The following is a 27,310-nucleotide window of genomic DNA, read 5'->3' on the forward strand; positions in this document are numbered from 1 at the left end:
GGGTGACTTTTTAATGTTTTCATCTCACTACAGTTATCAGACAAAGACATGAGCCTCCTGGAGGAACGCATCAAGAGGGCAGCCAAGAACAGGCCTGTCATAAAGAAGCCAATGCCTGAACCGGAGATACCCACAGTCCGGGGAGGAGGAGCAGCAGCAGCCGGTCGACCCAACCGAGTGACGCCCAAAGCTGCCCAACCAGCACCACAACTCCTGAGGGAGAGAGGTGCTCCCAGGGCTGGGGAACAGCAAGCCACTGGCCTCAAGAGGTTGGTATTGGAACACACTGGCAAACTTTGGGAAACTTGTTGGAATGAGGCTCCAGTGGGCTTTAATAGGATTGTACATTGTGAGTTTAATTGGGTTGTGGGAACTGATTTTCTTCCATTTTATGTTAATTTTTTATGATTTTTTAATGCATATCAATTTGTTTCTTCTTTGTGATACTTGACTCTTGAGTAGAAGAATTGGAAACAGCCACAGTCATGAGTCCATGGACCAAAATTCAGAGAACCCTAGAGGTCTCCCTCCCTTGTACTGTGGAGGGCCTCGCCACAGCTCTGCCTCAGCCCTGTCCAGCAGCAACAGCAGCCTGCCAGGTGCTAATGCTAGTGGTGTTGGCAGCACCAGTAGGGTAGGAGCACGCAGACATTCAGAAAAGCAGCTGAAGGGAGACTGGCCCCTGCCACCCCTGCGGAGGCGCCCTGTCACTTCCATTCCCCTGGAGCAGGCGAGACGCATTTCCCGCTCCCTCTCCTTCCTATTGGGAGAACCTGAGAATGAACCAGTGGTGGAAGAGGAGCCCCCAACCACCCACACGCTGCCTCCTCTCTCTCCTCACATACCTCCTCTTCTCACCAGAACAGTCACTTCTCCTCTCTTTCCTGGGCAAGCATTGTGTGGTGTGAACTTGAGGGTGGCCCTGATATAACTCTACTAACACCACTAACTGTCTTAAAGATAGTGTATTTTGTTAAATGTAGCCAAGGAAATTTGTCAAGAATCATATCTGGCTATGATCTTCCTAAAACAGTCATAAACATGCAAAGAATAGGACGGATGGTATGTTCATCAGATTGTTTTTGTGGTGATGAAATATTAAGAAAACTGCATTGTATTTGTTAGTTGGTATAAGAGCAAATCTAATGACCATTTGCTCATGATCTGAAGAAAGTTGTTAAGCAAGAAAGAAAGTTAAGTTGCTTTTATTAATTTTGTTCTGTTCAAAACATATGCTTTTTCTCAACTTTTTGTCTTCAGATCAAAAAGATATATTAATGCATTTCTAATTGTGTCTTACAATTCTGTGTATGTTTTTAAATGTCCACATATTTAATTCTTAATCCATTTTGTAGTTTTTACTAATATTGTAATGGTTTCACCAATAGCAATGAGAGTTCAGATGATGGGAACCAAATATTTCACCATCTTTATATGCCACTAAATGTTGCTATGCCTCTTATGTCATGGTATGCAAGGGAAGAGATTGTAATGCTCCATGACTTTCATTCCACTCTTTGGAATATTAGCAATAATGTACCCAACTGCTGAGAAGCTAATTGTTCCATTTCACAGCAGGTTTGGCCTCAAGCCCCAGCAACCTTCAAGCAATGCTAACGCACCCTTCAAGATTGACTATGGCAATATTGAGAGGCTCCTGGGCAATGACGATGAACAAGAGCAAACCCAATATAATCTAGAGGAGATCCCAGACTTGGCCTCCATCCTCAACTATAAGCCAGTCCTGCCCCCCACCGCCTCTAGGTATGTTTGTCTACTATTCTATCAATCTCTGCCTGATACCTTCTTGTACATTGATCAACAATATGAAACTTAAAACCTTTACATCCACAGTAACAATTAATGCAGTTGAGGTGACCTACATTAAAGGCACTCACCCATTAATCAAAACCTCCATTGTAATTTGTTAATGAAGAATCCTTATCTTTGAAAACCCGAACAGCCTGCACCAGTACCTGTTAAAACACTGAGATGTAAACAAGCAAGTTCTTCAGTGCTGTGTCTTATCTTCTCCCAACAGACTCACCCGGCCTGGCTTCACCTCAGGATGGTCAGCCACTTCAGTCCCCAGCCCTCTGGAGAGTGAAGGAGCAGCACAGGCAATCAACATGGTCATATCTCAAGTAAGATGTCAAGATGGTTGGGCTGTCCTGCAGTTTTAATTCATTTTGAAGCTGTATACACATTTTGTAGAAAGTTTAATGTCTGCTTGTTTGTGAGATGCCATCAGTTATTTATTTATTTATTTATTTATTTATTTTAATTATTTATTTTTATTTTTTATTTTTTATTATATATATATATATATATATATATATATATATATATATATATATATATATATATATATATATATATATATATATATATATATATATATATATATATATATATATATAAAGTCAGCAACAGAGAAGGTGACAGTTACAAGGAAGCTTTCTGAGAGATGCTGCATTAGATTCTAATCAAGAGTGTTTGTAACCTTATTTTATTCGCAGATTTTTGTCCCTTCATGAAAAGTTTTTTATTTTGATGTGGGAGGGATTAGGGTGTAGGCTGATTTGCTTAACATTAAGTGAAGGTATGACTCCCCAACAAATTTTCAACCAAGCCCTCCATATCCTCCACATCAGGTAGCGACCACAGATGCCAACACAGTCATCACAGCGCTCTCCCAGCTGGACGAGGTGTTGCAGTCAGAGGACCGGTGTGGGCAGCTGGCGCCCCATGTGGACCAGTTGCTGATCATTACCACCCTTCAGTACCGCTTGGTCCTCAACACAAAAATGGCCAACCTTAACATCAACAAGGAGGAATGCATCAAAATATATCGATCACTCACCAGCTGTTTGATGACGGTAAATCTTGTCAGCCGTTCATTTTTAACAGCGTCCTGGTATAAATGAAGTAATGTGCTTGGGGACTGGCATCTAAATGATCCTTTTTTGTTTATATTCATTTTTGTTGCCCTTGGCCAGATTACATTACATTAAAATAGAATAAAAGTTAAAGTGCTCTTTGTAACGTCTCTACTGCAGTCTATATTATCACTTTATTCCCAGGTCTTCAACAACAAGCAGCTGGGCACCAAGGCAACCAGGGATGTACTGAGGGATGTAGTGCATGTACTTATTCATATCATCCTGGACCACCGGCTTTCTCAGCTGGAGGACGGCCCTCAGATCATTCGTGCCATTAATGTGCTGGTGGTGCGCATTGTGGAAAAGGCGCAATTCACCCACGTATTCAGGTGTGTATGTTTTCCTCCAGAGCTTCATTGTCACAAAAAGTAAGCTTATATATAAATTGGAATGCTGAAAGATTGCATATTTGGGTGTATTTTCTTGATATGGCTCTTCTGATGATAGGAATATTTAATCATGCATTTAATTAAGATTGTATTTCCATGCAGTGCTCTCCTGAAACTACTGCATGAGAGTGTAGGCAGCGGTGGTGGATGCAAGTTTACTGAGCTGGTCATGAAGTGCAATTGGAAAGCCATTCGCATTCTCCCCTCCCGCACCAATGACCTGGACCTGGACCAAATACTCCTTGATATCCATAACTTCCTAGTGGTGAGCAATTGTCTGTTTTATTTTTATCCTTGGTTTGAACGAAAGTTAACACAAGCAGAGCATCACAGACTGTGGAAATCACTGTAACGTGTATTGATATTACCATTAATTCTAGTTTCATTCAATCTGACATCATATTCCAAAAATTTGTCCTCAGGCATATCCAGTCAGCACATGGAGTGAGCGTCCTTCCGACACACCATTGCGCACAATCAAAACGGTCATCTACACACTGAGCAAGGCCTATGGACACTCCATCCTTGGGCACTTCTCCAAGATTGAAAACGCCCAGGGCTCAGAATTGCACAAGTACCTCACCAAATCCCTCAAGGTGGGTGCTGGAGTGAGAGAAGCTGTGACTTTACACAAGAGTAGTAGTGTCATTTACTGTATTGGATTTCTTTATGATAAAAATCTGTAGAACAGTAGCTTTAATAAAATATTATTTTTGCTTAGCTAAAGACTGTATGGATACTAAACTATGAAGTTGATGTGACTGACTTCTGGTGAAGTATAATATAATTTGCCTTATGACAATTAACTTTATGCTAATTGAAAACTACTAAATTCCTCCATTAGTTAACGGAAGCTGAATGTTTCTTAGTAAGTGGCTTGGAGATTTACAAAATGAATTTGGATTGATATTTTAGTGTTAAAGGAAAGACTAATAAATAACATGGAAGTTACCCTGGTGTTGAAGGGTAAATTTATTGCATTTTATTGAATATACTCTGATTTCTTTATTATTATTGCATTATGAGTAATTATTTGCATTCATAATTTTAAGATTTCATTCAGCATCTTGACTTAACTTGCAATGCGTTCAGTTTGCAGTTTCTCACACAAATTTTGTACTAGGGCCAACCTCTCTGCGGGTGAACATAAGTATGTAACTTAAAAACTCCGCATTATATTTGCTTTCCTTTCTAGCCAAGGCTCAATACTTTTATTTATTTTTCCGTAGGAGGTGAGATATTTAGGGACAATAAAGATAGACTGGCATGCTTTGGCTACAGATCATCTACATTGTTTTATCATAGTCATATTAAAGAACTGATAACTTTCTACATTTTATCAGCTTGCTTCTTATATTGAAATATGAAGAATTTTAAAACCTGTTTTTGCTAGTTGGATTAGTCAGTGCTGGTGGCATGATCAATTAATTTGACTGGGTTTTTCTTTCACAATCACATTGCATGCTGTTTCCTTATTTAGGATGACGTAAGTAGAAAATATGTATTTTTGCCTACAGATTTATGGGGCACAACTGTTTCCTACTCTATAAATAATGAAGATATAACTTCTTGTGATTGTATACAATGAATATTTCTTTATTTGCAGCAATTTCATTCAAAAAATTATTTAAAAACAGGCCAATATGCTGTGGAATTGTGTGCTTCATTTACAAATGTCATTAATGACAGGAGGGAGCCTTTTGCATCCATATATCTTTTCGCCAGTATGTTAGAGAAGAATTATTTATAATAACAGAATTAGTGTAATAAAACATACTTGTTACTCACAGAAAATCATCTCCTGTTTTAGAAGCCCATAACAGATAATGAAGAGATGCATATTCCAGAAGTAAAGATCAAAGGAGTCATTGTTATTCTCGCCTACAGAAACCCAAGACTGAGGATGACGGAGGTGTTGGTGACAGCAACCGTCTGGCAGCTGCACAAGTGTCCAATGAGTCAGGAGACAGCGTCAAGTCTCCCAAAAGACTTAGTAAATCTGAACACAACATTTTGTCTGAAATATTCAGAAAAATTGGTTCCAAGGAGAATACCAAAGAGGTCAGTTGTGTGCTCTTCTTTCTCACAAGTAATTAAAATTGCTTTATATATGTATTATGTTTGATTAATAAGTCTTAAGGAAATGTTATATGTGAAATTTTGGTCAGTATCCACTAAGTAGAATGATTACACGATGCGTAGATTTAAAAATACGTTGGCTTCACATTGTTTGTGGTAAGGATAACAGAGCTTCTCAGTTCAGTTTCATTTAAGGTGCTTTTGTTTTTTTCTCCAACAGGGTCTGATTCAACTGTATGATTTCAAGCAGAAACATCCAGAGGCAGACATTGAACCATTCTTAAGAAAATCATCCCAGTTCTTCCAGAATTACATTGAGCGAGGATTAAAGAAAGTGGAGGCAGAGCGGCAGTTGGAAGGGAAAGCTACCTCTAATCCAACCTCAGAAAATGGGTCAAATTCAGGTAACATGGATTGATCGTGTATGACAGTCAGGTGTTCTGTGTGGTGTAGACGTGTATAGATCAGTGTTTCATAAGCAAGTTATTGTTAAGAAGTCATATGGGAAAAATATGCTTTCAGTCTTTCACAATAATATACAAAACTGATGAAGCCATTGAGATGCATATTTATATAATTACTAATCATTTTAATGATGATTACTTGCAGTAATGCAGATGTTACAAGAAGGTGATTTATTTAATGTACAAACTTTGCAATGAAAATAACACTTGACCTCATATCTTCAGTGGCAACAATACATGACATTAGATTGATTGCTACATTTTACATTTATACAACCTAACATTATTGACAGTCTTGCATAGCACACATTCCCCTCCCCCTTTCTTTTGAATCATCAGAGGATATTGGGGCAACAAAAGAGTTTGAGAGCTTAGGTGCAAAGACAGTAGAGGAGCTCACTTGGCAGGACCTCGGCCAGCCTCTCTCTCCTCGGTTCAGCGCTAGCATGCTGGGGTGTGTATGGGAAGCTAAATTGTCCTCCAGATACTCTCGGTGTCCTCATCCCCTGCATTGATAAGTGCAAACATACATTTTCCACCGGTGGTGGTGACCTTGTCGGAATGAAAACCGTTCCGTAGAGAAATTTAGTTCACTGCTGGACGAAACATTTGTTGTAGATAGCTTTTGTTTCTTAGAGTGCATCCTGTTTTTCCCATAAGACCCTTAGCAATATGTATATACATGTTTTAATCATTATAAATTACTTTCTGGTTCTTTTTGCATAATCATGAATTTGTATTATTTTTTTCCAACCCATTGCCATTATTCCTTATTAATTAGTTGCATATTGCTCTTATTTTTCACTTAATGGTGATGGTTAGGTTATTGAAGGGATTAGAAATAGTGTATGGTGACCAGGTATTCCCTTCTCACATATAGTGAGATTCAGTGCAGAGGCTAAACACCTTTGTTAATTCAGGCTGCCTCCGGATGCTCAGTATTCTAGCATAAGCTTAGAGACATGAATTACTATGTACAATAGAACTTTATAGTGACTATGTGTAAGGTGGATAAAGCCCAAATATCTTTACGAATTGGATTTTCTGTGAGTATTGGAACATCAGTCATCACCACCATCATTATTCCCGACTGTGGGTGTATGCTACAGGCCAGTCTTACATATGTCTGTCTGCCTGACTAACTTGATGATGGTGATGGTGACGGTGACTAGAGCTGAGTATCAGATCTGTATTAATTGCCATATTATTCTTAGTGAAGAACAGTGAAACCAATTGAATGTTGTTAATTTTGTGCCATGTAAGGCTGCTCATATATGCTGTGAGACCTTAAATGTTTCTTTTTCTTTTTCAGGGCCTTTGGCTTCCATTCAAGTTCCTGACACAACCAATTTCAACATGAATGATCTTGTGGATCAGTTCAAGTCTCTTGCTGCATATGCCGGCTTTGATAACAACTACATTGACTCAGCAGTGCAAAATATCTGCAGCACGGAGAAAGAAATGAAAGGAGACATTACAGAATACATCAATACTCAGTAGAGCAGAATGAGTTCGGCTCACAGGATGAAGGAGCTGTGCCTCACATCCTACATCTTGCACAAACTGTGTGGATGTGCTGGTTTTACTAAAAATTTTTTTAAGAAAACACAAACCCATAAAACACATTTGGGATATGGGAAGATTATCCACCAATCATGTGGGGAGGGGGGAGAATTGTCACCAAAAGACTACTATTCAACTGCAAAAAAAAATTGGCTATGGGTGAGCCTTCTGTTTCTACTGTTGGTGTATGTAGACCATTACAGTTAATTGGCTCAATAAGTATTATAGGTGTACTCTCACTATTCATGTTACTCTGCATTTTCAGTAATATTCAGTAGAGGATGGTGTGTGTGTGTGTGTGTGTGTGTGTGTGTGTGTGTGTGTGTGTGTGTGTGTGTGTGTGTGTGTGTGTGTGTGTGTGTGTGTGTGTGTGTGTGTGTGTGTGTGTGTGTGTGTGTGTGCGCATGTGCATGTATGTATGTATGTGTATGTGCATGCATGACTGCCTTGTACAGGTGAGTGCCAGGGGACAGGTGTGCTGTGTGCTCCCTCCTGGACTTGGCACACCACCCCATACGTGCTGACCTGACTCTTAAGAACTCAGACCAACCACTCACAACTTCCTCACTAGTGTGACCTAGCACTCCTGGACCAGCACTGTACTGATCTCTGAGGACACCATACCCATGGCCCCACAGCAGCAGTAGTGGCACCAGTAGCCCCTCGTTGTGGACGTGCCCTCATGCTGGTCACTTTATCTCATAAACCCAAACTATTAAATGACTGTCTCTCTGGACAGAGCCTGTGATGTTTTAACTCATGTAGCAGGGACTTAATTATTTATTCATCTTCATTCAGGCTGTCTTTCATCAATCTTCTTTTTGGGGGATGTCATGGGAAGAGATTGATTCCTCCCATCTGTGTTTTTTTTTTTTTTTTTTTTTTTTTTTTCCACCAGCCAGTCTTCATTGTTTTGTTTTAATCATTCCAAGCATCTGGTCTGTAGTCCTGTCAATGAAACTATAATAAGAATCATCCCCAGTCTTCATCTAGCATTCTTATACCTGCATTTTGCAGCATTCATATCCATGTTCAGATTTTCCTGAACAAGCCTCTTGACTTTTTATCTTGCTTCCTGTCCTGTTTCTAGGATTTATTTTAATTTTATTTCTAGGATGGAATTTATTTTGTATAATTTCCTCCCAAAGAAATTCTTGTAGTTCTTTTAACCTCTGAACACACCGCTGTGCACCCTGTGTACATACTGTGTTTAGTTCAATATGATAAGTTCTTCAGTCTGAAAATAAGGATTATTGTAAAGGATCTAATTAGTCAATAAACAATAGACGAAAGTAACTTGAAATATGAATCCTAAGGTGTTTCTAGGTAAAGATGGGCCACGGAGATGGCTTGATCTTGGCAGTCCAGCAAGTTTTGGCCAATTGAAAACCTTAAAGAGTCCAGCCTCGAGGAGCTTAAACGGTATATTCTAGTTTTCTGCAGCAAGATGAAATGCGAGTCTAGGCCTTATTTTATTATTTTGCTTATTAACAGTCGGGTAAGTAAGAGAATTAGAGCTGCATCTTATACTTGAGATATATTTTTCAAAGTAAACCTTAATTTCAGTAATATCCAGAAACCTACCACTAGCCAAACTTATACATATAACTTGATGACATTAGCATCCACATTCTTTTGAGGCATTCGACATAAGCTGCAAGTAAGGCCCGGTTGATTCGAGCGATATGCATTTTTGTCCGAGCAACACAGAATGGGCACCTCGGCAACAAGTCTTAACAACGCTAGGATAAACACTATTGGAGCCATGAGAAAGAGTGGACTCATTAGGGAGCTTCAAAAGAATAGATTAATTCCTAGATGAAATGAGAGAGAAAGGTAGATAGCTACCTACAGTATGCTTCATGCAAGGATGTACTAAATAACTGATATCCTTTGAAGTGATGAACAAGAATTACTATATTAGTCTTGTCATAACAGTCTCCATAGAAAGTCTTGTAAATCTTCAAATAACACGTGAGCTTAAAAGAAATAGTATAGCCTTGGATAGCCTACATGAGGGAAGGAAAAAAAAAAGAAACCGTAGAGATAATGTTATATTGCAATAGCACAACGATACAGAACATTGAATATAATCATACTGGTATTATCATCTTTACTATCTATTTGTACCCTTCTTTGTGTAAGACAGTACAGGTGTTGGCAGGCAATAATGAAATAATGTTGAGGAATGTGGGGCCCCCTGGCGGCGGAAGGACTCAGCTGATGTTGCGTCGTCTGCTGGCTCAGTCGACAGGCAGCTGCGGGAGGGGGAGGGTGTGTGTCTCTGTTTCTCCTGACTCTGCCTGATTTAACCCGTTACTGACCTTCGCGTTTGAAAATTCGCATACGTAACTATGTATCAGTTGAAGTGACTGTAGGGCGTGTGTGCCGAGGATTTTTGGAGCGAAGTGCAAGGCGGAAGACAGTTTATTGGCCAGTCTGTGTGTCTATTTGCTTCTGTTCTTGGATTCGCCTCCCACGCACAGCTGACCTGACCTCTGACCTCCCCCAGGCGTCGCCATGAACGGGGAAGCGGTGCCCAGTTTTTCCTCCCCTGAGCAGGAGGCGGAGTACTGGAGGAAGAAGGCCACGGAGTACAAACAAAGGTAAGAAGAAGTAACCAATCGGGAAATCGATAGCTCGTCGGTTTGCGCATCGCGATTCGCTCAAGTTTGTTTTGGTGGCCATTTAAATTTCAGCGGGAGGATTTGGTGATGCATTTAATTATCTCTCTTCTTTTTCTCTCCTTTTCTGCCTCTCTCCTTCTTCACTTGTCAAATTTCCATCTGTCTTGTGATTTAAGATATTCGTTGCTCTTTTTGTCATGGTTCAGTTATTTAAATCGTAGACGGTTGTTTTTTTTTTTTTATTGCTTGTTTGTCATCACTTTCCAAATATTTTCATCTTTGATCAATATACTTTTTTTTTTTTGCCTTGTGATTCGTAAGTTATTTGAATATCAGAATTTTTTTTTTTATCAGTCATTTTTATTCTTTATTAGTTTCTTAACATTTTCCATTCTAAGGTTACCATTAACGTCAGTTTTCTCTTTTTTTTTCATTAAAGATTTATTCTTCCTTAATCTTGAAATAACCTCATCTGTAGCCAATTTATTTCGTATTCACTCAATTAAATACCTTGGATTATACTAATTATCATATTGTTGTATTTGATAATGGCTACACGTTAAATGTCACAAAACTGAAGTCACATCCTTATTAATTTATACAGTTATTGGCAGAGGCGGTGGTGGTGGTGGTGGTGACGAAGGAGGAGGAGGAGGGCGAGGGCGGTCAGGGTTGCAATGCGTTGATATTTTCCACGTTGTTTTGTTTATGTCACAACAAAGGATGCCTGAGGGTTGATTAGTGTCGATGCAACAGGAAATTATGTTCATTGACTAACGGGTGGTGTTCTTTGCGCTCGGTGTTACCTGTCTAGCTGTCCTGGGAGGCGGAAACGGTTGGAAAGGTGAACGTTAGGCGATGCTGGAGTTGCCGTGTGCCCCCCGTCCCAGCAAAAAAAAAAAAAAAAGCTATTAAATGGATGAAAAAAACGTAATCGGATTTTTAAAGGTCGTCTTTCTAGAGCTACGGTACCTATGTTTTTATTTTTTTATATATATATATAGTCTAAATAATGATAGTGGTAGTAGCAATAGTAGTGACAGTAGCATTATCTTATCAAGTATTACAACATTCAAGTCATCTCCATAAGTTACATATTCATTTAGCAGCAGCAGTAGCACTAGTAGTAGTAGTAGTAGTAGTAGCAGCAGCAGCAGCAGCAGCAGTATTATTTCCAGCAGCAGCACTACTCTGAGGCATTTGAACATTCCTCGTGGCCTTCCTGAGTGACAGCCTGACAGGTAGTAGGTGCAGTACAATGCCGCATCACACTTCCTCTCCTTTTAAAGCCACGGCTGTTGTGCTGACGGGCCTCTTCTGGGAAACTGCTTGCTGGGATTTCCTTGCCTAAGTGACGAGCGGAACGGCGGAACACGAACGGCGCGTCCTGTACTCAAACTCATTTCCTCACTGACTATTCATTCTGGAAACTGGAAAACACGTAGATATTAAGTTGACATTCATTTGTAGGTTTGTAGTGAATAAACTGTAGTCGATTCCCTTTGGTAGGATGTGCAGGATGGTTTATTTGAAGTTTATTTATTAGAATTGTCTTTAGCTGGAGATTTCTGTACGTACAATTACAGAATACAACGAGACCTGGACAGGCTGATAGCATGGGCAGACAGGTGGCAGATGGAGTTTAATTCTAAAAAGTGTCAGGTTATGCATTTAGGTAAAGACAACACAAACTTTAGCTATGAGATGAAGGGATGTTGGCTAGAGGCAGTAGAGGAGGGAAAGGATTTAGGAGTAGTGATAGACAGGACTATGAAATTTTCAAAGCAATGTTTAGAAGCAAGAAATAGGGCAAATAGGATCCTGGGTTTTATAAATAGAAATGTTAGTTTTAAAAGTAAGGAAGTGGTGTGTAGTTTATATAATTCCTATGTTAGGCCCCATTTAGAGTATTGCATACAGGCCTGGTCACCCCATTATAGGCAGGATATCAACATGTTAGAAGCAGTTCAGAGAAGAGCAACTAGGATGATACCAGCATTAAAGCGCCTGGAGTATAGAGATAGATTAAAGGAATTAAACATGTTTTCATTTGAGAGGAGATGTATAAGAGGGGATATGATAGAGTTATTTAAAATGTTCTCAGATACAAACTACATAGATGTGAGATCTTTCTTTACCTTAGAGGAGGAAGTAGGACTAGAAATCATGGCAGGAAGATTAGAAAGCAAGGCTGCAGGTTAGATATAAGAAAATATTTCTTTAGTCATAGGGTGGTAGACTTCTGGAATGCATTGCCAGAGAGGGTTGTAAATAGCACTAGTTTGACAATGTTTAAAACAGATTAGATAAGCACTTAAATGTATTAGATTTATAATTATGTATAGCACTGCATGATAGTTTTTATAAGAAATTTACTATAGTTAAACAAGACATGATCCCCATGTATGGGGATCACAGATTGTAGAGGAATTCGCTGCAGGACTTAGCCCTGTTAATGGGCCAAATATTTAGAATTAGTATATAATGTATTGTGTACTTGTAAGTGTATCTTTAAGTACTGATGACGAAGTCGCTGTGCGACTGATACAGGATAACCTAGATGGACCCTGGTGGCCCTTTGTTATCCTATTATTTATGATATATGTTATATGTTATGTTACCTTTAATCACGTGAATGGAGAAGCTGTCGTGATAGTAGTAGTAGTAATAAAAAGGAGGAGAGAGGACAAAATACACCAAAATAATAACAACAGCAGTAGCAGTAATAATAACAACAGCAGCAGTAACAATAATGATAATAATAATAATAATAATGGTAACAATAACAGATGGCAGCAATGACCTTTTTAACCATTAGTCATCCTTATTATTATTCCTGCTATCACTATTAGTACAGTGATTACTGCCATAACCTGATTGACTCGTTTCCTTAAAACTGAGGGGACAAGAAACTCCAGACAGAAAGAAGGTGGCGCTGTGAAGGAGAACCGCATAGAAAGCGTATATATAATGATGGATTAATTGAGATATGGCGCCGCTTCCAAACAAGGTCTTATGGCGCGTGTCTCTCATAATAATATACCACCACGGAAGTTTGCAGTGTTTTCCATCGCTTTAACCCCCTTCAGTAATGGGATGCATTTTTTACCATGAGCTTTGGGTATGATTGGACGATTTTATTTACATTAGGAAGGGTCTATGGAGTTCAGATCAATGGCCAGAGTCTTCGCTATTTTAGTCACCATTTAAGTTTCTGAAGCTGCATAAGATTACCAAATAGTGACCAAAATATATATGAAAACGTGTCATGGTATTGAAGGGGTTAAGATTCTTGAGGGTGAAAAGATGTGTGAATCCTTCTCTCTCTCTCTCTCTCTCTCTCTCTCTCTCTCTCTCTCTCTCTCTCTCTCTCTCTCTCTTCACCCTAAAAAAGGTCCCAGAACGTTAAGATATTGATTACATTGGTTTTATTATGTTTTCTATTCTTGGAGACCAGAAATGATTAACTGGATCATTTTTCCATTTTCCTTCAATTTAATAATTCGTGGAGGCTAAATCGATTAATTGACCCATATTTTGCACTTTCATCCTTCACCCTAAAGATTTCTGGAAGCTAAAAATATTAGTCGAATCATATTTTTTACTATTTTTCTTCAGTTTAAAGATTCTTGAATCTAAAAAGATCAACTAAGTTTTTTTTTTTTTTTCATGATTTTCTTGTATTAAAATTCGTGGAGTCTGAAAAGATTTAAAAGATTAACTAATTCTTTTTACAATTTTTTCCGTCAGTTTTTAAATCCTTGGCGCTTAAAAGAATGAATTTGCTCTTTAGCATTATTTCCCTTCCTTTTAAATGAGAGACGTGGCAAAGCTTTTTCTTTGCTCTCCTCATTTCGTGTTCCGCGCGTCACTTAAAGGCAATTTGGAGATCCCGGCGAGCAGTTTCCCAGAAGAGGCTGTTGAAAGGAGAGGAAGTATGATGTGACATTGCTGTGTACTTGTCACTCTCAGGAATGACATGAGATTGTTGAAATGACTGAGAGTAGTAGTGCTGTTAGAACTACTACTACTGCTACTACTTCTACTTCTATTTCTTCTTCTATTTCTTCTACTTCTTCATACTAACTACTACTATTTCTACTTCTACTACATATTAACTACTACTTGTACTACTACTACTACTACTACTTTGATTATTACCATAGTCCACCATCACCACCACCACCACCACCATTTATTACCATTGTCTCCCTGTTTCCTTGCTACGTCATTGGCGCCCAAAATAGCTCTATACATGCCAAATAGGGTAAGGACGGAGTTGCCTTGCGCTGCCTCACGTCCTCGACCTTACAACCGTGTGTCCGTCAGTCTGTTTGTCACTCGCACCTCCGTACTCTATTTATAACCTTCGCGTGACGTACTGCATACCATATTCACAATAATAGAGGCGCCATATTTGTAAGCGCTTTCCTCTCTCACTGGGACCATTTTCAAAGACCATAGAGACGATTAGCTAAGTTTTAAAGAGTATTTTTCCTGTTGATAATGCAGAAAACCTGTTAACGTGTTACTAGAATTACAGAAATCTCTTTAAAACCCGTGCCTTTTAACCAGTGTTTGTCCTGTTGATGATGCAGAAAACGTGCTAACATGTCACTAAAATTACAAAAACATCTTTAAAAAATCCGTGCCTTTCAACCAGAGTGTTTGTCCTGATGATAATGCAGAAGGCCTGTTAACATGTCACTAGGATTACGAAAATGTCTTTAAAAACCCGTGTCACTTCAACCAGAGTATTTGTCTTGTTGATAATGCAGAAAACCTGTTAACATGTCACTAGAATTACAGAAACATCTTAAAAAAAAAAAAAACTCACTTCAAGCAGAGTATTTGTCCTGTTGATAATGTAGAAAACCTGTTAACATGTGACTAGTAGAATTACAGAAACAACCTTAAAAAAAAAAAAACACTTTAAGCAGAGTATTTGTCTTGTTGATAATGCAGAAAACGTGCTGACATGTCATTAGAATTACAGAAACAGCCTTAAAAAAAATCACTTCAAGCAGAGTATTTGTCCTGTTGATAATGCAGGAAACGTGCTGACATGTGACTAGAATTACAGAAACATCCTTAAAATTCTGTTTCACTTCAACTAGAGCCGTTTGAAAACTGAAGGTGCAGCGTGGAAGTGGTTCAGAATATGGGCCTAAATGCGAGAATATTAGCTACGATATTGTAATAAGATTAATTGTAATTCTGATTTTATTTAAGGTATTATTATTATTATTATTATTATTATTATTATTATTATTATTATTAGATACGTGTTTTTCTGTCTTGTTTGTCAGGGAATTTTAATGTTAAATGTAAATGAGCAATTATAGAGATTAACTTGAGCTAACAAATACAGGTACTAACTTGTTTAAGACGTGATAAAAACAAACAGAACAAAACAAGGATGCGAGCTTGTTTAAGACGTGAACAGTAAACAACACAATCAAATAAAAAGTAACACAGACAAAAAAAAAAAAAAACGTGGAATAAGCAAAAACAACACTAAATACAAACTTATTTAAGATTGGAAAGCAAACACAACACAACGCATTCAAATAAAAAAGTAACACAAAAGGCAAAACAAGTAGGTGAAAATAGCAAACACAACACCAACCTAAAGTAACACACAACAAAACGAGAATACAAACTTATTTAAGACGTCTAAAGTAACACAAAAAGGCAAAACAAGTACGTGAAATAAGCGAACACAACCATTCTAAAAGCAACACAAAACGAGAATACAGACTTATTTAAGACTTGAATAGTAAACAACACACTGCAATTCAAAAGTAACACTAAAAGGCAAAACAAATACGTGAAATAAGCAAACACAACACCATTTTAGAGTAACACAAAACAAAACGAGAATACAAACTTATTTAAAACTTGAATATTAAACAACACACTAAATGCAAAAGTAACACAAAGAAGAAAAACAAATACGAGAAATAAGCGAACACAACACCATTCTGAAAGCAACACAACAAAACGAGAATACAAACTTATTTAAAAACATGAAAAGTAAACTCAACACAAAAGTTTGAAGTAACACAAAAAAGATAAAAAAAAAAAAAAAAGGTGAAAGAAGCAAATACAACACCAATCTAAAGCAACACACAGAACAAAACAAGGAGACAAACTTATTTAAGACTGGAAAGTGAAACACAACACACTCAAATCAAAAGTAACACACACAGGGAAAACAAATACGAATACTAAATGATGTAAAACCTGACCAAAAAATAATTAATTAGATAAATGAAACACAATTGTAATAAGCTAACACACAGGAGAGCTAATCCCAAACAAATATAAGCAGGATATAGAAAATCCTCACAATTCTGTTGCTGGATTTGTCAACAGGATTTTATTACTGATACGGAAGGGGCGTGTGTGTATGTGTGTGTGTGTGTGTGTAAAGGGAAGGGAGGTGTGTAGGTGTGTGTGTAAAGGGAAGGGAGGTGTGTAGGTGTGTGTGTGTGTAACTTTAGCCCTCTCGTATCTAACACATCACAGGACTTCCCTTATTTTGGAGGGAGTGGTGGTGGTGGATTAGTAATTTATTTATTCATTCTTATTTATTTATTTATTTATTTATTATTATTATTTTTGTTTTTAGGTTTAAGTAAGTTTTTGTGTCTTTTTTTTTATTTTAGGCGTTGAAAATTGCTGGTTTTGGTGGTGTTGTAATTTACTTCCTCCTGAGCATTCTTTATTCTCTGGTTACGTGATGATTTTGGTAATGATGTAAATCCTACTTTATACATTTTTTTATTCCATAGGTGTTGAATAATAATGGTGATGGTGGTGATGTAACGCTCCCTCCTTCACAATCTTTTTTACATATCCCTTAGGAATTTACGATTGATAATGATGTAAACCCTACCTGGTCCACACTATTATATAAGTCAAGAGGTGTTTTTAACCCTTCTACTGCCACAGGAAACAATTATCAGCACCAGAAGCAATGCGTGAAGTCTTTTTAAGCATCTTCAAAAAATACTGGCACGAGAAAGAATATATTTTGCAATTTCCTCACAGTTCAGAGACTAGCTGTCTGTGGAACGAGTAAAGATGTCTGAGAGTAATTAACCCCTTCAATACTTGGACACATTTTTACTTTGAGATTTGTGTACGATTAGACCATTGTCATTAGGAAGGTTCTATGGAAGTAAGATGAATGGCCAGAGTCTTCACTATTTTAATCCACCGTATAAATATCTGAAGCTGTATAAAATCTTTACTTTGAGATTTGTGTACGATTAGACCATTGTCATTAGGAAGGTTCTATGGAAGTAAGATGAATGGCCAGAGTCTTCACTATTTTAATCCACCGTATAAATATCTGAAGCTGTATAAAATCACCAAATAGTAAGCAGAATGAATAAGAAAACGCGTCATGGTGCTCAAGGGGTTCAGGAAAGGTGTACCAGGTGGTAGACAAAGGTTGAACAGTTATGGTGATGGTGGTGGTGTTGCTGCGCCCTCCAGAACCTTCCTTATCCTTTAGGTGTTATTGATCGATGGTGACGCTGATGGTGGTGGTAGTGGAGGAACCGCATCATCATTTTCAGCAACGTCATAGTGATTTTACAGTGAAATATGGATGTAAATGTGAAGTGGAGTTGTAATTTCACTTGAAGAATGATGATGATGATGATTATAACCTAACCTATCGATGGTGGTGGTGATGGTGGTAATGAAGAAGCTCCGTCATAATTTTCAGCGACGCCTTAGTGATTTTAAAGCGAAATATTGATGCAAATGTGAAATGGAGTTGTAATTTCACTTAAAGAATGATGACGATGATGATGATTATGGTTATATAACTTAATTTAATCTTTACCTTTATCCCTCTTAAAGCTGAACACATCTGCTTTATTTTTTCATCCTCTGTTCCTTTACATAACGAGGAAAATTATTGTGTTTATTCATCTCTTCCTTTCCTTCTTTACTCTCTTCTTGGTGTTCTTCCAGGCTGCATCATTATTACTCTCTTCTATAGCGTTACAAGTTAAAAAAAAGAAATACTTGGTTTTCTATCAGGCTACTCCATTATTACTCTTCTCTATAATCATCACAAGTTAAGAAAGAAAATACCTCTTCTTGGTGTTCTTCCAGGCTACACCATTATTACTCTCTTCTACAGCATCACAAGTTAAAAGAAAAAAAAAAAACTACCCCTTCTTGATGTTCTTTGAGGCTACACCATTATTCCTCTTCTCTACAGCATAAGTTGAAAAAGAGAACTATTAGAAAATGATGAATGGACGTATAAAGAGTGTAACAAGCTCAGTAATTCAATGATTGCCTCCCGTACACTCCCTCAGGTGTGTAATTGACGATTAAACGTGTGATAGGGATGGGAGTGTTATGTTTCATCAGATTACGTGTTTACTACTGCACATATAACCCAACACGTGCCCCCTTACACACACACACACACACACACACACACACACACACACACACACACACACACACACACACACACACACACACACACACACACACACACACACACCTTTTTAATTCATACCTTATACCAAACTTCCTCCTCCTCCTCCTCCTCCTCCTCCTGAAGGTGTCACGGTCTGGCTGTGTCCCTGAGACTAGTGCAGAGACCCTGAGTGGACGCGGCTTGGTGGGCAAATGCATGCGGGGGAGTGAGGAAGTGGTGTTACCTTGCCTTTGAACCTGAGGGGAGAGAGAGAGAGAGAGAGAGAGAGAGAGAGAGAGAGAGAGAGAGAGAGAGCTGCAAGATAGGCTGAAATGACAGTAAATAAAGAGAGGAAAAGAAACATGAAAGAAATAGCAAAATTGTTGAAGATTAGGGAATTGTAGGATGTGGAGGGCTTAATTGCAGAGAGAGAGAGAGAGAGAGAGAGAGAGAAATGAAGAAATAACTGTACTAGGGAAAGCAAGAAAATATAGAGAAAATAGTGAAATCGCTTAATAATAGATAAGTAGAGAGAGAGAGAGAGAGAGAGAGAGAGAGAGAGTAGGTGAGTTATTATCCTATAAAAATCACCTGCATCATAATAGCTTTGGTAATATTTAGTAAGGATAAACGTAAGAAACAGATGAGTCTCGTGTGTCTTCAAGGATTTAGTTTGCTAAGTCGTGCGTTCAAAGGACAAAGTGACACAAAAACAACTAAGTACACAATAAACTAAAGTGGAAATAGCTCTCCCTTGTCGGAAAAGTTGGCTGCTCTCTCTCTCTCTCTCTCTCTCTCTCTCTCTCTCTCTCTCTCTCTCTCTCTCTCTCTCTCTCTCTCTCTCTCTCTCTCCACAAAAACTCGTACCATTCCACATTATTTCAAGGTTCACAGAATTTTTCACCTTGAATGATAAAGGTTTTGAATTTTAAAGGTCTCGAATTGAATGAATGAACTGAATGCATAGGTGAATGAAGCAAGACCTGTCGTGAATGAAGGGCGTGTTTGACCTCCTTGATCTGACATTGAGTGGCCTTACCTGCCCTTACCTGTGTGTCACGTTGAGTCACATTTGTAAGGTCTCAGATGAAGGGTTAAGAAAGCGTGTGTATATATGTGTGTGTGAGTGTGAGTATGAGTGTGTGTCTTTGTGTATGTGTACCGGGAAGTGTGTGTGTGTGCGTGTGCGTGTGTGTTTGCGTGTGTGTTTGCGGGGGATGAGGGAGTGACTAGCTTGCGTCATAGAGGAGGGAGAGAAGAGAGAGGGAGAGGGAGAGATGATGACGTCATTTTAAAGGTGACAGGAGAAGTGTGGGCGCATTTAGGTATTTTATTTCATTTTGGTTGTGTGTTGAATCTCTCTCTCTCTCTCTCTCTCTCTCTCTCTCTCTCTCTCTCTCTCTCTCTCTCTCTCTCTCTCTCTCTCTCTCTCCCCCCTTCCATTTCCTCCACTTATCAAATATTTCCACTTTTTTTCGAATTTCCTTTCCTGATTTTCCTATAATGACTCTCTCTCTCTCTCTCTCTCTCTCTCTCTCTCTCTCTCTCTCTCTCTCTCTCTCTCTCTCTCTCTCTCTCTCTCTCTCTCTCTCTCTCTCTCTCTCTCTCATTGATCAGGCGGTGGCTAGACAGAGAATAGTAATGGTGGTGGGAATAGTGGTGATGGATGGTGATGAAGGATAATAATGGCTGTAAAAGAGAATGAAAAATATTACTGGAGAATTTCAAGGTTATGTATTGATCGGAGAGAGAGAGAGAGAGAGAGAGAGAGAGAGAGAGAGAAATTTACTAGTCAACCTCATGCATGAACCTCAACTTCTCTATCCTTTGATGTCTCCTTTCCTCCTCCTCCTCCTCCTTCTCCTTCTCCTTCTCCTTCTCCTTCTCCTTCTCCTCCTCCTCCTCCTCCTCCTCCTCCTCCTCCTCCTCCTCCTCCTCCTCCTCCTCCTCCTCCTCCTCCTCCAGTCGAACAGGAATAACTCGCACACACTTTTATATGAATGTCACACCCGCGGGAACTTCCCCTTCACCTTCGAGGAGTCCTGCAGGATTGACTTGGGTCCTTTGCTGTTTCTTTTTCGTCGTTTTCTTTTTTCTATGTATCCTGCTACTTTAGTGTCGTTCCCTCAAGGACACGCCGGACGAGACGGAAGGTGATGAAAAATATAGACAATCTTGTTATTGATATTGGTTTTGAGTTACAGGGATTGGATGAGAAGAAAGTGTGTGTGTGTGTGTGTGTGTGTGTGTGTGTGGGTGTGTGATTGGGTGAGGAGGAGCCTTCAGCTTTACTATCCTTTATCTTTTATTTATTCGTTTTTCATTATTGGAGAGAGAGAGAGTTCGGTTTTTCTATCCTGCATCTTTTATTTTAGTATTGTAAAGAGAGAGAGAGAGAGAGAGAGTTACATCAAGGTTTCTGTACCTCGAGGTGGGTGGCGGTGGAGGAAATGTGGGGTTGTGGAAGAGAGGGAGGGGAGGTCATGGTGGTTGTGGGTGAGAAGGGAGAGGGGAGAGGGGTCGAGGTCAAGGGAACTAAATGTCATGTGGTTATCGTGGTGTCCCCTCTGTGACCCCTCGGCGTCTGGGGAGAGTGAGGGGAGATTGTCAGGTCATATGAACTTCTCCTTGTCTTCCTTCCCTCCTTCCTTTCTGCTTTTCTTCTTCCTTCTCTCCTTCCTTTCTGCTTTTCTTCGTCCTTTCTGGTTTTCTTTCTTTCCTTCTTCATTTTTTGCTCTTTCTTCCTTTTCTTCTTTCTGCCTTTTTTCCTTTCTGCTTTCTTCCTCCCTTCTGCTTTTTTCTTCCTCCTTCCTTTTCTCCTTCATTTGTTTTCTTGTTCCTCCTCTCCTTTCTGCTTTCTCTTCTTCCTTTCTGCTTTTCTTCTTCCCTTCTTCTTTCTTCTTTCTTCCTTTCTGCTTTTCTTCTTCCTTCTTTCCTTCCTTCCTGTTTTTCTTCTTCCCTTCTTTTCTTTTCTTTTTCTTCTTCATTTCTGCTTTTTCTTCTTCTCCATCCTTTCTGCTTTTATTCATCTTTACCCCCTCTGCTTTTTCTTCCTTCTCTCCTTCCTTTCTGCTTTTTTCTTCCTTCTCTCCTTTTCTGCTTTTTTTCTTTCCTCTCCTTCGTTTCATTTTTCTTTTCATTTCTCTTTCTTTTTTCCTTTCCTTTCTTCATTCTGTCCTTCCTTTACTTACGTCTCATCCTTCTTCTTTCTCTCTTTCCTTTATTTACATTTCATCTTTTTTTTTTTTTTTTTTTCCTTTCCTTTTATCCTGATGTCCTTCCTTACCTTTCTTCTCTTTCTCCTATTTCCTTTCATTTCTTCCTTCGAATCTTCTTTCTTTTCCTTTCCTCTTTCTCCTCTCTCTCTCTCTCATATTTATTCTCTTACCCTTCAATATATTCTATTTTCATCATATTTTGCTGTTTCATCTATCTATCTTTAGTTGTCTGTTTTTGTTTTTCCTTCTTCCTTCTCTCCTTGATCTTTATTTTTCACGCTGCTCGCCTCCTGACCTCATATTTATCCTCTTATCCTTCAATGTTTTTCTATTTTCGTCATATTTTGTTGCTTATCTACTTATCTTTAGTTTTCTGTTTTCTGTTTTGTCTATCTTTCTTTTCTCTCCTACAGTGTTTCCTTGTCTCCTTATTCCTTATTCCTTATTTATTCTCTTTTATCCTTCAGTGTATTCTATTTTCATCGTATTTACTTTTAGCTACTTATCTTCAGTTTTCTGTTTTGTCTATCTTCCTTCTCTCCTACAGTGCTTCCTTCTCTCCATGTTCCTTGTTTCTCACCCTGCTCGCCTCCTGACACGCCAGCTTGGGCATAACAACAGCATTCTTCAATATATTATTCACGAGGGGATAGCGTGTGCCTTATGGACGCTGGACTTCAAAGGGGGAGAGGGGGAGAGTTAGAGAGTGTGTGTGTGTGTTTGTGTGTATGTATGTGTGTGTTGGTCATAAGGGAGTATCTGTATCGAAGTTAATTATTCGGTTGCTATATATAAATGTTATAATCTTCTTCCCTTTAATCCTGTACACGTTTTAATGCAATCATGGTCATTAGTGTAAGTTACTACTGGCTTCCTGGGAGTTTTACATGCAGTAGTCACGTTTAAAGGCCTTCAATGCCTCCCCCACGGCTCCCCCGCGCCGCTGCCGTTTAGTTAGATGTGGTGTTAGGTGTGTTAGGTGTAGAGTTCATAATGTGAGTTGAAATTATCTTGCTGTGTCTGTCTCTGTTATCTTTTTACGTAATGTGGGCCGTGTGTGTGTGTGTGTGTTTTTTTTTTTTTTATTTATTTTTTTCCTAGTAATCAGTGAGTTCTATGTTCATTGTCTGCGTGTGATAAGTGAGTGACGGTGTGTGTTTGTGTGTGTGTGTGTGTGTGTTACTGGTGTGTGAGTCAGCGTTACATTAGAATACTGATAATGTGTTCTCATCATCGCCATTACCATTATCGCTTTTGGGTTCACCAGTGATAGTAATAGTAATAATAATAATAATAATGATAATAGTGATAATAATGTATGGAATGCGAGGATCCTGGCACTTCAAACACTTCCTCTTTATACCATCTCCCCTCACCCTCAATACAATACCATCAACTCCCCTCACTTCCCCTTACTTTAATCCTCCCTTCCCCCATTTCCCCTCTCCCAACACCCCGTCACTACCCATTAATCTTACCTATTTCCCTTTAATTTCCCTTAGGACATGTATATCATCCATTACTTCCCTTTCTTCCCCTCACTTCCCTTTCCCCTTATGAGTCATACTTCCTCTGACTCACTCTTTTCCCCTCTTCCTCTTCCTTTCCTTCAATTCCCCTTAGGACATTAATTTCTCCCCGTGACTCCCCTCTCCTCCCCTCTTCTCCCCTCACTAGCACTCGGATTCGCGCTGGCACTGTCTTAAGGGGGGTGAGGGGAGAGTGCCAGCTGTGACGTCATAGTTCAGGACACGTGGCACCCGGTCTGGCCCTCCCACACCCCTTTGGCACTGGCCCTCCCATCCACCGCCCCGCCCCCTTTCCTGTAGCGAATGTCACGAGTTAGTCTCTCTCTCTCTCTCTCTCTCTCTCTCTCTCTCTCTCTCTCTCTCTGCTTTGATTTTGTTTTGCAAGTGCTATCGTTCTCTGTGTGTGTGTGTGTGTGTGTGTGTGTGTGTGTGTGTGTGTGTGTGTGTGTGTGAGTCAGTGCCAGTGCCAGTGCCGTCGAGAGCGTGGTATTGATTGCGTCATCCTTTCAAGTTGTGTTTTTTTGTTTAGTTTTTCATATTGGTGTGTTAAATTTCCATATTGTGACGCTTTGATTCAGTTCAATAGTTCAATATCCTCGATTGATTTGCTTTCTCCTCCTCCTCCTCCTCCTCCTCCTCCTCCTCCTCCTCCTCCTCCTCCTCCTCCTCCTCCTCCTCTTCTTCTTCTTCTTCTTCTTCGTTTTCTCCTCCTCTTTCTCGCTAGACCCTGTTGGTTCTTTGCCAGCTGATGTTTGTCCTGCTCTCTCTCTCTCTCTCTCTCTCTCTCTCTCTCTCTCTCTCTCTCTCTCTCTCTCTCTCTCTCTCTCTCTCTCTCTCTCTCTCCTGTTTTTGACATTCCTTCCTTTCTTGAAACACTCCCCCTTCCCCCCTCTCTCTCTCTCTCTCTCTGGGTGTTCCTTCGCCATTATTATCCTTTATCTCCCATCCCCTTTTCCCCCTCCTCCTACTCCTCCTCCCATTTCCTTCCCCTCCAACCTCCCCCTTAGTGGTTACAGTGCAGCAGCCTCATCTCCCCCCTTCACCTCCTCCTCCCCCTACTGAAGTAATGGCGAACCCCTTCAGGCGATTCCTTCCTTTGTCACCACCACCACCACTTCCCCTCCCGATTACCCTTAGGCAGGTGTCCTCGGGGGTTACCTAAGGGGGAGGTCATTAGAATCTTCCCTTACCTTCCATTTGCCTCATTTTTTTCCTCCATTATTTTTTTATTTATTTTTTTTTCTTCCTTTCTTCTTTTTATTATTTATTTTTGCATATTAGTTTTTTTTTTTTTTTTTTTTTTGTAGGTTGTGTGAGTCTTCTCTCTCTCTCTCTCTCTCTCTCTCTCTCTCTCTCTCTCTCTCTCTCTCTCTCTCTCTCTCTCTCTCTCTCTCTCTCTCTCTCTCTCTCTCTCATACACACACCTGCCATAATACTTGGAAGAATGCGTGGTGTGTCTGAGAGAGAGAGAGAGAGAGCATGCGGGGGAGAGGCAGTGTGTGGGAGAGAATGTGGGTAGGGAAGAATAGAAAGGAGGAGGAGGAGGAAGAAGAAGAAGAAGAAGAAGACATGTGGAACCCGAGCTGCTGATGATCCACTTGGTCGTCCTCCTCCTCCTCCTCCTCCTCTCCACACTTGCAGTATACAAACATACTCATACACATCCTACCACGACCTCATTCATATGTTAGTGACTCAACATTCTCTCTCTCTCTCTCTCTCTCTCTCTCTCTCTCTCTCTCTCTGTGTGTGTGTGTGTGTGTGTGTGTGTGTGTGTGTGTGTGTGTGTGTGTGTGTGTGTGTGTACATTACGTGGGTGCACATAGACTGGATATCCATTTAGTGGGTGTTGTGGAATGCTGCGCTCTCTCTCTCTCTCTCTCTCTCTCTCTCTCTCTCTCTCTCTCTCTCTCTCTCTCTCTCTCTCTCTCTCTCTCTCTCTCTCTCTCTCTCTCTCTCTCTCTCTCTCTCTGTTATCTTCAATTGTTCCCGTTTTCCCTTTCCATCACTCCTTCCTATCTCCTCATTTCCTCCTCTCCTTCTTTATCTCCTCTCTCTTCTTCCCTTCTTCGCCATCTGTCTTTCTTTTCATCTCCGTTTATCTTTTTGCGTCAGACAAGTGTTTTCTCTCTCTCTCTCTCTCTCTCTCTCTCTCTCTCTCTCTCTCTCTCTCTCTCTCTCTCTCTCTCTCTCTCTCTCTCTCTCTCTCTCTCTCTCTCTCTCTCTCTCTCTCAATAGTTCCGTTTAGACACGCTTTCCTTCCTCTCTCCTTATCTCCACGCGTCCCGCTATCTCCTCCTCCTCCTCCTCCTCCTAGCTATCTATTACTCCTCCTCTTCCTCCTCCTCCGTCCCTACAAGATAGTGTAAGGACTGTGTGTGTGTGTGTGTGTGTGTCGAGAGAGAGAGCACAGACAGGTAGAGAGAGGAAGGTATTAATTTCCTAGTAACAGTAACAGTGCTGTGTGCTGTTTTGGGAGCTCTCTCTCTCTCTCTCTCTCTCTCTCTCTCTCTCTCTCTCTCTCTCTCTCTCTCTCTCTCTCTCTCTCTCTCTCTCCTTTCACAATCTTTTAATTACTTTTTCCACCTTTTATTCTTAATTTCACAACTTTCTTCATTTTTTCTTTCATAATCCTTCATTTCATTCTTTCTGTTCATTATTTTATCTCAAACTTCTCCCATCCTTCTCATTCCTCTAATTCCACCACTTTTCCAAACTTTCCTAGCCCATCCTTCCATCCTACACCTCTCCCTTACTTTCCTTTATACATCCCCAAACATTCCTTCTCGTATTCTTTCCAGTGATGTAATATTTGAAAAGAACCCTCGTGAAATATTATCTTACTAAAACACTGAGAGTCCTTCCATCTTTCCATCCTTTTATCCTTCCTAGTGACGTAATATTTGATTAGGATCCTCGTTTTATTATTTTCCGATTAGTAGGATTTTTTTTTATAATCTTTCTATCCTTCCTAGTGTCGTAAAATTTGAATAGGAACTCCTTGTCTCTACCTTCATAAACAATCCTATCCTTCCTAGTGACGAAATATTTAAATAGGAACCCTATGTCTTAACCCCCCAAAATATTCCTTCTATCCTTCTATCCTTTCCTTGACGTAATATTTAAATACGAATCCCCTTCTGAAACTACCTATCCTTCTATCCTTCCCTGTGTCTTTACCATTCAAAACACTCCTATTCTTCTATCCTTTCCCTCACGTACCTTCTCAAAGACTTCTATCCTTCCTGGTAGCGTGCACGATATTTAGGAACCGCATGTCTTTTACCCTCTAAAACATTCCTTCTATCCTTCCATCCTTCACCTAATGACGTAATATTTAAATAGGAACCTCGTGTCACTCTTCTCAAACACTCCTTCTATCCCTCTATCTTTTCTCTGACGTAATATTCAAACAGGATCCTTATATTTGGAGAGCCTCGTGTTTACCCTCGCCATTAGCACAGTAACCAGCCCCGTTGCTTCACCACACACCTGCATGACTTGTAAACATTGCCACTAGGGGGAAGCTGGCAAGGTTGTAGCGGTGGATGATGCTGGGATTGGGAGATGAGTCGTGGTGGTGGTGGTGGTGGTGGTGGTGGTGGTTATTGCAAGGTTTGTGGTGTTCAGGTGTGGTTCTGTTTGGGTTGTTGTTGCTGTTTTCGTTGTTTTATATGGTTGTTATTGGTCTTGTTTTTTGTTGTTGTTGTTATTATTATTATTATTATTATTATTATTATTATTATTATTACTGTTGTTATTGTTGTATTATTAATTTTCTCTCATGCATTTTGTTGATGTCAGATACTAGTAACAGCAACACACACACACACACACAAACACAAACACAAACACACACACTAAACCTTAACCCACCAAACACACTTAAACAAACAAAGCCTCCAATCACACACAACCACCACAACAAAGCTAACCACATCTTCCTTTTCCTCCTCCTCCTGCGGTGCCCTGCTTTCCTGCGCCGCCGTGTAGCCTGGAGGAAACCCGTGAGGAGCTGGAGGAGTTTCAGAGTGGCAGCAGGGA

General features: G+C 39.7%; 2 protein-coding genes across 23 annotated transcripts in view; both read left to right on the forward strand.

Moving 5' to 3' along the window:
- Positions 1–8,733, forward strand: part of LOC123519650 (cytoskeleton-associated protein 5-like) — a 62,098-nt gene extending 53,365 nt beyond the window's left edge. For 3 of the 7 annotated variants that reach the window (XM_045281111.1, XM_045281110.1, XM_045281112.1), the window contains exons 26-37: positions 34–269; positions 463–888; positions 1,579–1,764; positions 2,042–2,144; positions 2,655–2,879; positions 3,084–3,271; positions 3,434–3,596; positions 3,754–3,927; positions 4,812–4,817; positions 5,219–5,392; positions 5,631–5,814; positions 7,187–8,733. In XM_045281111.1, the coding sequence (XP_045137046.1) occupies positions 34–269; positions 463–888; positions 1,579–1,764; positions 2,042–2,144; positions 2,655–2,879; positions 3,084–3,271; positions 3,434–3,596; positions 3,754–3,927; positions 4,812–4,817; positions 5,219–5,392; positions 5,631–5,814; positions 7,187–7,374 (2,253 nt within the window). In that variant the 3' untranslated portion in view covers positions 7,375–8,733. Of the gene's footprint in view, positions 1–33; positions 270–462; positions 889–1,575; positions 1,765–2,041; positions 2,145–2,654; positions 2,880–3,083; positions 3,272–3,433; positions 3,597–3,753; positions 3,928–4,811; positions 4,818–5,218; positions 5,393–5,630; positions 5,815–7,186 lie in introns of all 7 variants that reach the window. The other 4 variants (XM_045281113.1, XM_045281114.1, XM_045281115.1 and 1 more) reach the window with 4 other exon arrangements.
- A 936-nt stretch (positions 8,734–9,669) lies between these two features.
- LOC123519651 (nuclear distribution protein nudE-like 1) overlaps positions 9,670–27,310 on the forward strand; it is a 56,727-nt gene continuing 39,086 nt past the window's right edge. For 8 of the 16 annotated variants that reach the window (XM_045281117.1, XM_045281118.1, XM_045281119.1 and 5 more), the window contains exons 1-2: positions 9,670–10,043; positions 27,260–27,310. The exon at positions 27,260–27,310 is cut by the window's right edge and continues 103 nt beyond it. In XM_045281117.1, the coding sequence (XP_045137052.1) occupies positions 9,958–10,043; positions 27,260–27,310 (137 nt within the window). In that variant the 5' untranslated portion in view covers positions 9,670–9,957. The remainder of the gene's footprint in view (positions 10,044–27,259) is intronic. The other 8 variants (XR_006679076.1, XR_006679075.1, XR_006679077.1 and 5 more) reach the window with 1 other exon arrangement.

This window comes from Portunus trituberculatus, chromosome 45, assembly GCF_017591435.1.
Source record: "Portunus trituberculatus isolate SZX2019 chromosome 45, ASM1759143v1, whole genome shotgun sequence".
In the NCBI taxonomy this organism is placed as follows: domain Eukaryota; kingdom Metazoa; phylum Arthropoda; class Malacostraca; order Decapoda; family Portunidae; genus Portunus; species Portunus trituberculatus.